The 13,526-nt window shown below is 43.0% G+C and overlaps 1 protein-coding gene across 2 annotated transcripts in view; it reads right to left on the bottom strand.

Moving 5' to 3' along the window:
• WDR37 (WD repeat domain 37) overlaps nt 1–13,526 on the bottom strand; it is a 121,239-nt gene that overhangs the window by 25,700 nt on the left and 82,013 nt on the right. For both annotated transcript variants that reach the window (XM_072153996.1, XM_072153997.1), the window contains exon 12: nt 9,505–9,646. In XM_072153996.1, coding sequence (XP_072010097.1) covers nt 9,505–9,646 — 142 coding nt within the window. The remainder of the gene's footprint in view (nt 1–9,504; nt 9,647–13,526) is intronic.

The raw sequence follows: 13,526 nt of genomic DNA, 5'->3' as shown, positions 1-13,526 counted from the left end.
AAGGGTTGGGATACCTAAGGAGATTCTGACAGACCAGGGGACTCCCTTCATGTCGAAGGTCATGAAGGAACTCTGCAAGTTGCTGGGGATTAAACTGTTAAGGACTTCAGTTTACCACCCCCAAACAGACGGCCTGGTGGAGAGATTTAATCAAACTTTGAAAAATATGCTGAAAAGAGCAGTGTCCAAGGATGGAAGGGACTGGGATCTGCTTCTGCCCTATCTTATGTTCGCAGTGCGAGAGGTGCCCCAGGCCTCTACTGGGTTCTCGCCCTTTGAATTACTATATGGCAGACATCCCCGAGGTTTGCTGGACGTGGCCAAAGAGGCATGGGAGCAACAGCCCACTCCGCATAAGAGTGTCATTGAATATGTCACTAAGATGCAGGAGCGGATGGAGACAGTGTTGCCCCTTGTCAGGGAACATATGGAGGCGGCTCAGCGAGCCCAGAGTCAGGTCTACAATAGAGTAGCTAAGGTGCGGAGCTTTAACCCAGGAGACAGAGTCTTGGTTTTAGTACCAACGGTAGACAGTAAGTTCCTCGCAAGGTGGCAAGGCCCTTACGAAATTCTGGAAAAGGTAAGCAATGTAAATTACAAGGTACATCAGCCAGGGCGACGGAAGCCAGAGCAGGTCTACCATGTCAATTTGCTAAAGCCTTGGAGAGATAGGGAGACCTGCGTTGGGAGCACCCCGCAGCCGGTATGTTTAGGGGAAGGGAAACCAGTACCTCCAACTGTTCCCGGGGAAGCGGCTGCCACAGTGCGCATTGCTGACAGCCTTTCCCCTAAACAGGCTCAAGAGGCCAAGGAGTTCATTAGTCGGAACACGGACGTGTTCTCTGACCTCCCTGGACGTACTTCCGTAATCCAACATGACATTGTCACGGAGCCCCAGGCAAAAGTCCGGCTAAAGCCGTACCGGGTGCCCGAAGCTCGGCGACAAGCCATCACGGAGGAAGTACAGTTGATGCTGCGGCTGGACGTAATTGAAGAGTCAAGAAGTGAGTGGGCAAGCCCAATAGTTTTGATACCCAAACCAGATGGGACGCTACGTTTCTGTAACGATTTTCGTAAACTGAACGAAGTGTCCAAATTTGATGCTTATCCCATGCCCCGGGTGGACGAGCTAATTGAGCGCTTAGGACAGGCCAGGTATTTTTCTACCTTGGACCTCACTAAAGGGTACTGGCAAGTGCCCTTGACGGAGGCTGCCAAGGAGAAAACTGCCTTTATCACACCTGAGGGACTATTTCAGTATAAAGTGTTACCCTTTGGCCTGCATGGCGCCCCGGCCACGTTCCAGCGTTTAATGGACATTGTGCTTCGTCCACATCGGCGTTACGCGTCAGCGTACCTCGATGATATTGTCATTTTCAGTGCTGACTGGGAGAGTCATCTGGCAAAAGTGCAGGCTGTAGTAGACTCCCTCCGTAGGGCCGGGCTAACTGCTAACCCAAAGAAATGTGCCATAGGGCTAGAGGAGGCACGGTACTTAGGCTATATCATTGGGCGTGGAGTCATCAAACCCCAGATGAATAAGGTAGAGGCAATACGGAGTTGGCCACGACCTGTCACCACCAGGCAAATAAAGTCATTCCTGGGGATGGTGGGGTATTATATGAGATTTATTCCCCATTTTGCTACTGTAGCGGCTCCATTGACAGGGCTCCTGAAGGGACGTAAGACAGTGATGGTTCGCTGGAATGACCAAGCGGAGAAGGCTTTTTCCGCTTTGAAGTCGGCCTTGTGCGGGTCACCAGTCCTGGTGACACCCGACTTCAAGAGGGAGTTTGTAGTACAGACCGATGCCTCTGAAGTGGGCCTCGGTGCTGTACTATCTCAGGAAATAGTACAGGACGGAGGGTTTTCCGGCTCATTTCTCGCTCTCCAACTTCAAAAATCCATAACTTTTCCATTTTTCCGTGTACAGACCTGTGTGAGGGCTTATTTTGTGCGTAACAAATTTTACTTTCCCGTAATGTTATTTATTTTAACATGCCGTGTACTGCGAAGCTGAAAAAAAATTCCAAATGTGGAAAAATTGAAAAAAAACCGCACGTGCGTCACGTTCTTGTGGGCTCAGTTTTTACGACTTTCACTCTTCGCTCCAAATAATATGCCTACTTTATTCTTTGGTTCGGTGCGATCGCGGTGATACCAAATATATAGGTTTTATTGTGTTTTAATACATTTTCAAAAATTAAACGAATGTGTACAAAAAAGAAAAAAAATTTTTTGCCATCTTCTGACGCTAATAACTTTTTCATACTTTGGCGCACAGAGATGTGTGAGGGGTCATTTTTTGCGAAATGAGGCGACGTTTTCATTGCTACCATTTTGAGGTCTGTGCGACATTTTGATCATTTTTTATTTCATTTTTTATGTTATGTAAAAAGGTGTAAAAGTCGCATTTCGGACATTTGGGCGCCATTTCCCGCCTCGGAGGTCACCGCCGCCTGTAACCGTTTTTATATTTTGATAGATCGGGCATTTTGGGACGCGGTGATACCTAATATGTTTGTGATTTTTACTGTTTATTAGGTTTTATATCCGTTCTAGGGAAAGGGGGGTGATTTGAACTTTTAATATTTTATTAATTTTTTTTATTTTTTAAACTTTTTTTTTTATTTTTTTTTTCACTATCTTTTAGACCATCTAGGGTACATTAACCCTAGATGGTCAGATCGCTGCTACCATATACTGCAATACTTCTGTATTGCAATATATGGCATTTTTGCAGCACATTCATTACAATGAGCCACTGGCTCATTGTAACGAATCTGCAGCTGCCAGATAGCCTCGTGTCAAAAGAAGACACGAGGCTACCATGGCAACCGATCGCCGCCCCCCGATGACGTTCGGGGGCGTGGCGATCGGAAAAAAGATGGCGGCGCCCACGCGCCGCCGTCTTTTAAACGCCGCCGGCGACTTTGCCGGCGGCGTTGAAGGGGTTAATAGCCGCGATCGGTGCAAGCACCGACCGCGGTTATTAGCGGTGGGGGTTTTGTGCAATATGCAAAAACCCCCACCTCTGTATGAAGAGGACTCAGCCCGTGAGCCCTCTTCATACATCCCTTATACCTCTGCGCCGTAGAGCTACGGCGCAGAGCGTTAAGGGGTTAATGGGGAAGAGCATCCTGTTGGGTTCCTGAGTCGCAAGCTCACCCCAGCCGAAACCAGGTACAGTATAGTGGAGAGGGAGTGCCTAGCCATCAAGTGGGCACTCGAGTCTCTCCGCTATTATCTGTTGGGGAGGAAGTTCCGACTGGTGACTGACCATTCACCTCTCAAGTGGATGAGCCAGGCCAAGGAGAGGAATGCTCGGGTCACCAGATGGTTCTTGTCTCTACAGAACTTCAAATTCACAGTGGAACACAGAGCAGGCCGGCTACAGGGGAATGCAGATGCCCTGTCCCGGGTGCACTGTCTGGCGAGTGTTCATCCCCTCAAGGTTGAACAAAGGGAGGGGGTATGTGACACAGTCAGGGGTTTGTTGCTGGATGGGAGGTATTATCCTCTCAGCTTGTGTTGCTCAGAGTAATGCAGCAAGCTAAAATCAAGCACCGGACCAAACTTCAAGCACCGGTCCAAACCGGGTTTTCAGGGTGTTCCAGCTAACAAAGCTGAGCTGGAAGTGTGCACAAGAGAGTGGAGTGAGCTCTAGTCTCAGAGGGAGAAGCTTGTTCCAAGAGCAAACACGTGTCCTGTCTAGGAGGACAGGTTGGCTGTTTTGGACTTTAAATGGACTAAGTGCTATGCAGCAGCTTCTGCAAGGTGTGAACTTACACCAACAATTTGGACTATTTGTGAAGACCCTGCTACTGGGTGAGAAGGCCAAGCCTGGTCTGTATGTTTATGTTTTAAACAAGCATGAAGACAATGCTGGATTTTTGTTCCATTTGTTTTGTGGTGTGAATAAACACTGAACTGAACTGAGAACTGTCTCTTTCCCTCTGTCTGCGACCGCTACCTAGCTTATACCTGAGCAATACCCCACAACACACACACACATCTATATCTATATATACACATCTATATCTATATATATATACACATATACACACACACACACACATCTGTATCTATATACACCTTCATAACATATGGATTGTATCTGCAGATCTTCTATCACTTTTAATTGATGATGCGATATCTGTATTTACAGGAACACAAAATACACAACGTAAAATAAGTTGGGGGCGCACATTACCCAGACAGTAGGGGGCAGAGTTCAATTATCCAATTGCAAAGGCTGAATTCTGAAGTTCGGGTCCACAGCAATAAGATGCAGAGAGTATCATTTTTCACAGCATGTGGATAGGATATGTATAAATCACATATACTATGGGTAATGGGTATCCAGCCCCTATCCAGCAGCTATGGTGCTCTGAGCCCTTCAATATCCTGCTTCCCTTGGATCCAAATATCTCACAGTGCAATCAAAATCGAGAAACAGATGAAGCGATTATCTCTGTGTGGCTCATGAGATCAAACGTGTCGTCCTCCTCACTGACCCATTTCTGGCTCCAAGACAACTGTCTGGAGCAGGAGTCTTCCTGCTGTGCCCATTCTGCAGTAGATCACTTTCCCATTTCTGGCTTTAAAGGGAACCTGTCACCAGGAGACTGATTTTTAGCACTCCCCCAGTCCCCACAGAGCATAGTACATACACTGCCAAAGTGTTTTTGTATTAAAAATAGGTTGTACAGAAAAAAAGATGTTATATTGTACCTTTCATTAGCATCTGCTGTGTGACTAGGCAGTTGCCAATTGAGAGGGGCTGGAAAGGAGCAGTCCCCCCCCCCCACCCTTGGGAAATTCATATATTTGAAAAGGTCACATGGAGGAGCTGTTCCCCAAGGGTGGGGGGGGGGGGGAACTGCTCCTTTCCAGACCCTCCCAATAGGCAACTGCCTAGTCACACAGCAGATGCTAATAAAAGGTACAATATAACATATCTTTTTTTCTGTAAAACCTATTTTTAATACAAAAACACTTTGGCAGTGTATGTACTATGCTCTGTGGGGACTGGGGGAGTGCTAAAAATGGGTCTCCTGGTGACAGGTTCCCTTTAAGACAACTGGCTGGAGCAGGAATCTCCCTGCTCTGCCTTTCTGGTAGTAAGAAGAAAGAAAACAAAAACAACAACGGAAGAGGACGGCGCCTCGCGTAATAACGTAGGGATAGGTCGGTATCGATTAAGGTGAGAAGGTGGGTGCTCACCTGGTGTCCACTTGTTAGTAAGCGGTAAAGTTATCCATTCGGAGGGAAAAGGTTTCTTAATTATAAACCTAGGTTACTGCAGCTACTCCTACGCTCTCCAAAGAACCGGTAACCAACGGCACCGTAACGTAAATGATACAGGAGTGCAAAAAAGAGGAGGTGGATGATCCACCGCTGACCGCCCGAGCAGGAACTCAGCGTCCACACTTTTGGTCTGACGAAGGGGTTTCCCCGAAACGCGTAAGCACTGGCTTTTTATGTTATATCAATAAATAGTGTGAATTCCGTCACATCTGGAGATCTTATTTCATTTTTGGTTACAAGCGCACCCATTTGGCACTTCCTCTTTTTTGCACTCCTGTATCATTTCTGGTAGTAAAACAGACACAAAAGATTTAGGCAAAGACTGTCTGTTTAATGGACACCTACTATGAGGAATATAATATCAGAAGTAGATATGATGGTAAATTCCTTCAGTCTGTCTCTGATCTGTAATAATCCTGGAACCTAACCTGTTAAAAACTTTATTTTAGTATAATGCAATTAAACTGGAGGCTACTGGGGCGTGGAGTAGCCTTCCCTCCCAGTGCCCGGCCAGGCTAGTACACGCCCCAGTAGCCTCTGCAGTTAATTTACATATTACTAAATGTTTTTAACAAGTTAGGTTCCAGGATTATTACATTACAGATCAGGGCAGAGACAGCAGGAGGAATCTACCATCACATCTACTTCTTATCGTAGATTCCACATGGTAAGTTTCCTAAAACTTGCAGATTTAAAAAATATGGGAAAATTCATGTTAGTGGCTCAAAAATGTTATTTTGTGGCTCAAAAATACCTTTTACCTCATCAGCCAGACATTCCTGTCTATAAAGTGGCCACAGATGGAGGGTCATGTGATCTCCAACTGTCCAGGACTATACTACCTTCCAGGACCTTAAAGGGTATCTGTTGCCACATTTTCTCTGACACCCTATTTTAGGCTAAAAATTTGTTCCCCATAAATCATCTTTATCTTATATAACCTGGCATCAGAGGGGGTGTATCCTGTTTAGCCGGCCCCTCCCATCTACTCTTCTACTGCCTCCCTACTATTGAGCAGTTCGTGTCATTTGACCAGACAGACATCATCTCAGGTCCTTTAGTCGTGTAACATTAGCAAACTGTACCTCATGTGTGTATGTGATCACATGAAATCACAGCAGCCTCCATGGACTTCTACTCCTTTCCATCCTCTATGGAGGCTGCTGTGATTTCATGTGATACATGGGGTACAGTTTCCTAATGTTTGGAAGCTACAAGACCTGACCGGTCACTCTGCCTCGTGTTACATTCATGTCATGTGGCCACTGTGTAAAACAATTGACACAATATTTCCTACAAGTAAATTGAGCTTTATATGTCTGGAGTTCAATATTAGCAGAAATATATTTTAGACAAAAAAAAAAAAAAGTTTTTATAAATTCCAAGAAAATAAACCCAATGTGAAGTGCACGTCGTGGATTTAAGGAAACTCAAAATGACATGGTGGAGATTTGTCTCAGAGCATTACAGGATAAAAATAACAACAGATATATGCCTTAACCTTTGACATCAAACACCCCGGCTGCCGTGAAAAACCACTGGAGCCTGCCGACACCTTGATCCCACCTAAATCCATGATACAGTTTGTTTTTACTAATGGGTGTAAATAAAGCAAGTCTTTCCAACCCCAAGTAAAGCCTGTAAGCATCACGGATAAATTCTGGAGAAATCGAGACCTAGGAACGGATGACAGTGCTACGGCGCCACCTACTGGAACGGAAGTGTATTCAATTATTTTTTCAAATAAATCTGACAATTTTTGCCTTTTGCATCGTCATTAATATTTGTGCCTTATTTTAATGGATCCGTTAGTCTAAAAAAAAAAATTTTTCTTGTTGTTTTTCTTTAAAGACTTGCTGCCTCAGTAAACAATGTGCCCGCTCATATATTAATAGGCTAGTTAATGGGGCGACGCGGGACAGATTGAAGGCTTGTTAAAAATTTGTGCATGCGTCCGCAGCGTAGCCGCCGCTCGGGTCTTATCGCACAGCTGCAGCCGCTCTTAAGAAAAGCGCTTTATTAAGATATAGTAGCAATGAAATTATGAAAAAGCCAAGCCGAGCATTCTCACAGCCCATACAAGTCATATTTCAGCAGCAAATCTCCATTCAGATAGCCCACTCAAACTGCAAAGTACTACGCAGACCCCAGTAATAAGCTTATGGGCTTATAAATTGGAATCTCTACAGGACAGATTTAAATCCCAAATTTATTACAGACGGGAAAATAAAAGTCCATAGGTGGGTTTTAGTGAGTGGCTTAATGTACTTGAAAAGGTATATGGAAATGGCCGAGATTAGAGGAAGAGGTTTTTAAAGGTCATATGGAACTTTCATGTATCGGGTTAATAGACAGTAACCAAATTATGCCATTGAGGAGTGATTTAAAAGGGAACCTGTCAGCAGATTTTACCCCATTAAATTACCAGTCCCCTCAGATAGAATAAGAAATGTTCTTTCTATAATTCCCTATTTTGTATGAAATTTCTTCCATTTTCCTTTGTAAAAAAAATCTCCTCCAAAGTCATGTGAAAATGAGCAAAGACGAGTCATATTTGCCAGAGTAGAAACTGCTGGAGGAGTGTCACTTAAAGAGAACCCGTCATGCAAAATAACCCCCCTAAACTAAATATATTTTCATAAACTGCCATTAGAGAGCATTGCCTCTATCCCTTCATTGTCCGTCTACATGCCTGTAAACCTAAGCAATGAGGTCCTAAAGCTGTATGCAAATGACCTGTGAAATGTCCAATGAAGCATTAGCATATTCAAGCTGTCCACTCTATTCATGAGTGGGCGGCACAGCCACACCCCCAATGCTTGACTGACAGCCTGTATAATGGTGTGAGGCTGTATAATGATGTGCTTCCTGGTGCTGGCGCCCCCTGCAGCCTGTGTGTGCATGTGTGTGTGTATAGGAGAGATACAGCAGCTCCAGGCAGCCATGTTACAGCAGAACATTCATGTGTAGCTGATGTCTGTGTCTCTCACCTGTATATTAGGAGGATGCAGCATGTCAGCAGATGCAGCACACATTAGCCATGCTTTACTATACATTACACACAGACATGAGCAGGTGGAGGAGAGGGGAGGGGGAACAGGGGTGACATCACTGCCTCTGACCATGTGACCAGCCTCATTTACATGATAAAGAATAGATGATTTTACAATGAATAATGTATGAAATAACTAGATAAAGGCTGGGATGGGATCCTTGTGATCTGCTCCAACAGGTAGAGGTGACAGGACAAGTGACACAGACCTGATGACAGGTGTCCTTTAAGACGCCCTTATTATTCGTTTCTGTAGCACCTTTTGCTGCCATGTTTAAAGATAAGAATCTCATCTTTCAGATACAATCAGGCTTGGGGTTTTGTGAGCTACAGAACTGGAGATGTAGACAGACAGGCAGGAATTGTAATTGCATATATTATGCACATCTGGTTCAGTAGATCACAAAACCTGATGTGATGAGATTCTTATCTTTGATAGGACATCAAAAACAGGTTTCTAAGTGAACCTGTTTTTTTTTTTGTCATTTGGCTCATCAAAAAATGTAATCAGTAGTAAAATAGCATAAACCTTTTACATATTTTTCTTTTACATATTTTGGTAAAATGTCAAATCAGTCACCCTTCCCCAGGTTCAGTTAAAGATGCAGAGGGTGCATGTACTTCTGCCAATTATCTGCTCTGTCTTGCTGCAGCTCCTTCAACCTTCTGCCTTCAGCTGCCAGGCTGTGGGCACACTGCAAATGGCTATATCTTCAGAACTTGGGCACATTGAAACACAGGTCTAATCCCCTGTTAATAATTACAGTCTGGATTGAGCTGTATATAAACATTGACAGTCTCCTCTTTAAAATGGCACCAGATCTAGATTTCTAGGTGCCACAGTTCAGAAGATATAGCCGTTTGAATTGTGCCACTGAAATTGTGTTTACACACATGCCTGAATGTACACGGCAATTCTTGCAGTTCTGCTCTCCTTTAAAAGGGGTTTTCCCACAAAGAAAAGTTAGGCTCTATCCACGGGAAAGGGCCTAACTTGCTGATCAGTGGGGGTTTTTAAGTGCCACAGTTCATGATAGTTTTAAGTGGGACACGGTCATGAAGTGTATATATGGGGACTTTGCACGGGGCGTGTGCAAATACGCCTTGTATTGACAACAAGCAGTCATTAAATGAGTACTTACTCAGTGTGGCCCTGGAAAACATTCACAGAATGTATTGAGGGGTCTCTAAAATCCCACAGCCGAAAGGTTGTGTCACGGGAAGACGTCACTACCAGACGCTGTGTGGGATGTGTACAGCAGTGGGTTAACTCTTGGTCGTGACCTGAAATGAGAAGATAAATTTAGGATCCTAATATCAAATAATTCCTCTAAGTCTATCTATAGTTTAAAAGATGTAAACATTATGGGTACATTAACCCCTAACAGCTCTCCTTGATTCTTTGGGTGTGCTTGATCACGGAGATGCCAAATATATATTTAGGTTTCAATACATTCAAAAACATTAAAATCTTTGGTACCATATTGGGAACTGTACATCACTTTATATACATTTTTATGTTGTAAAATAGTGATGTTTCTCCCTGTTACAGTGTTTACCGGAGGGAATAATCGCGTTTAAATTTTGATCAGACATTTTGGAATGGGATAATACCGAATATGTTTATGCTTGTAACATTTATTCTTATTTGTGTTCTGGGGAAACTGAATCTGTCATCATATTTCAAGGGAACCTGTCATCAGGATCACATTTTTATCTAATGACAGGTCCTCAAAACCATATATATACTCGAGTATAAGCTGAGTTGTTTAGCACAAAAAATGTGCTGAAAAAACCCTTACTTGGCTTATTCCAGAGTCTATTAAAAAACACAAACTCTGTACTCACCTTTCCGACGCTTCCGAGGATCTTCTTTCTTGCAATACTCCAGCTCTGTGTCCCTGCGCGATGCCGTCTGCAACATGCGGACATCATAGTGTGTGCAAAAGGCAGCGCAGATACTATGCTGTCAGCAAGTGGTGCCGTCATGGTGCATGCGAAGAGGACCTGCTCGGGGGCGTCAGAAAGGTGATTACAGAGGGGGTTTTTTTTCTTATAGGCTGGGCACACCTGGAGGCATTGCCTGGAAGGCTATATACTAAGGAGCATGAGCTGGCTCTATATATTCTTAGGGCAAGGGGCTGCTGGCTATATTGGGGGCATGGGGCTGGCTAGCTATATACTAGGGGCATGGGGCTGGCTTACTATATACTGGAGGCATGAGCCGGCTAGCTTTATACTGGATGGAGGCTGTGACCATGGCATTTCCCACCCTAAGCTTATACTCGAGTCAATAGGTTTTCCCATATTTTTGTGTTAAAATTACGTACCTCGGCTTATACAAGAGTATATACGGTAATTCCAAATCTGCTTTTGTAATTATAATTACTAGTTCCACTCACTCAAATAAAACTATACCTGGCTCCCTGCCAGTAAACTGCATTGAGTCCAAGACCTTGTGTAGTCATCATCTCCTCTAGTAGCTTTACCTCCCTCCCCCTCCTGTAAAGGCCACATGAGGGAGGGGGAAGGAAAGAAGAGCCAGCAGAGAGGAGATAACGATGGTGACGACACAGGGACCTCAGGATGCCAAAAGGACTCAATGCAATTTTGTGGCAGGGAGCCAGGTATACTTTTATATTCTTTTAACCCCTTGCTGGACCATGATGCTCCCCAACGTCATGGTGTGGCAGCGAGCGTATTAAGAGGGCTCATAGGCTGAACCCTCTTCATACAAATTGGATGTTTGCTGTGTTATGCATCAAACACCCACCGAATAAAAGCATTGAAATGCCCCCGGCAAAGGGGGTGGGGACCTTGACCAATCCCTGTGACAGTCGGGAGTCTGGCATGTCATTCAGCACAATCTATAACAGTGTGCCTGTGAGAAAAATCCCCATATACTGCAATATGGTAGTATACCAGTGTCGCCACTTTACTTTTTTTTGTTATTTTGCAACAAAGTAAAATTTTAATAAAAAGTGTTCTAAGAGTCATAAGATTCCCAAAATAAAAGCAATGAAAACGTCATCTCATCCCCCAAAAAACTCGTTACATATAGAACTTCGTACACTGAAGCATAAAAAAAAGTTATTGTAAAAAAAATAGATATTTTTTTAAAAAAAGATAAAAATTTTATTTTAAAATCTACTAAAACATTTATAAATTAATATAAATTTGGCATCTCCATGATCGTACAGACCCATAGAATAAAAAGAGTCATTGGAGTGAACAGTGAAAGCTGTAAAAAAAAAAAAAGAAAATGACCCATGTGGTTTTTGGTCAATTTCACCACATTTGGAAATTTTTTTCCAGCTTCCCAGTACAATTTGTTACGCATAAAACAAGCCCTTATGAAGCTCTGTACATGGAAATATAAAAATAAAAATGTATGGAATTTTGAGAGTGGGAAGTGAAAAATGCAAACACAAAATCAAAACAGGGCTGTGTCCTTACTGAGGCCCTATCTTGTTTTTGGGTTTTTAATTTTTTAACCCCATAGCGCAATAAGACGTAACCTTACGTCTTGCTGCGTGTGGGGGAGTATGAAGAGGGCTCAGGGACTGAGCCCTCTTCATACTCACCGGGCATTTGCTTCATAATGAAGCAAATGCCCGTCGCTAGCACCCGCAACCGGTGCTTTCACCGATCGCGGGCGGCAAAGCTGTCGGCGGCATTGAAGAGCCGGCGGCGTGTGGGCGCCCCCACAAAGATCCGAGGCTATCATGATCTCGGCTATCTATTATAATGTGCGAATTGCACATTGTAATAGATGGTGTGCAAAATCCCCATATACTGTAGTATGGCAGTATATGGTAGGATCAATCAGACAACCTAGGGTTAAAGTACCCTAGGGAGTCTGAAAAAAGGTAAAAAAATAAATAAATAAAAAAAGTTAAAAAAAAAATTATATTAAAAAAAAACATACAAATTCAAATCACCCCCCCTTTCCCTAGAACTGATATAAATATAAATAAATAGTAAAAATCATACACACACATTAGGTATCACCGCATCCGAAAATGCCCGATCTATCAAAATATAATAACCGTTTTCCCTTGCGTTTAACCTCGTAACGGAAAATAGCGGAAAGTCGCAAATGGCATTTTTTTTGCCATTTTGAAAAATAGAAAAAATTCTATAAAATGTGATCAAAAGGTCGTACAGTCCTAAAAATAAAAGCATTGAAAACGTCATCAAAAGTCGCAAAAAATGACACCACCCACAGCTCTGTACACCAAAGTATGAAAAAGTTATTAGCGCAAGAAAATGGCAAAATGAAGAATTTTTTTTCTGTACAGGAGGTTTTAATTTTTGTAAATGTGTGAAAACATTTAAAAACCTATACAAATTTGGTATCCCTGTGATCGTACTGACCCAATGAATGAAATAGACCTGTCATTTGGGACGCACAGTGAAAGCTGTAAAAACCAAGCCCACAAGAAATTGCGCAAATGTGTTTTTTCATCATTTTCACTGCATTTAGAATTTTTTTCCCGGTTCCCAGTACATGGCATGGAATATTGAATACTACCACTACGAAGTGCTATTTGTTACACAGAAAATAAGCCGTTACACAGCTCTGTACATGGAATAATAATAATAAAAAGTTATAGATTTTTGAATGTGGGAAGTGAAAAATAAAAACACAAAAACGAAAAAGGGCCTGGTCCTTAAGGGGTTAAACCCCACCTTCAAAAATCCATAACTTTTTTATTTTTCCATGTAGAGAGCTGTATGAGGACTTGTTTTCTGCATAACAACTTGCACTTCACAGTAATATGTGTACCGGGAAGCAGGAAATTGGTGAAAAAATGCACATCGGTTTTCATTGTGTGGCCCAAATGACAAGTTTACTTTATTCTTTGGGTCGGTACGATCACAGGGATAACACATTTATTTAGTTTTTATAATGTTTTCATACATTTTCAAAAATTAAAAACAAATGTTGCCATGTTCTAACTTTTTCATGCAATATGCAGCAAACACCCAATGCTCAGCCCTTGATCCCTCTCCAAACACCCGCAGCAGACACATGACGTAGTAATAAGTCAAGCGTCCTTAAGGGGTTAAAGCATATAGAGAATATGGGAACCTTTCATTATGTGAAAGTGTCAACCAAATGGCATGTTCCTAGTAAGGGGTAAAGGGGTTGTCTGGGGGT

Source organism: Engystomops pustulosus, chromosome 5, assembly GCF_040894005.1.
Source record: "Engystomops pustulosus chromosome 5, aEngPut4.maternal, whole genome shotgun sequence".
NCBI lineage: Eukaryota > Metazoa > Chordata > Amphibia > Anura > Leptodactylidae > Engystomops > Engystomops pustulosus.
The sequence above is the reverse complement of the archived record's forward strand: the minus strand, read 5'-3'. Positions and strand labels throughout refer to the sequence as shown.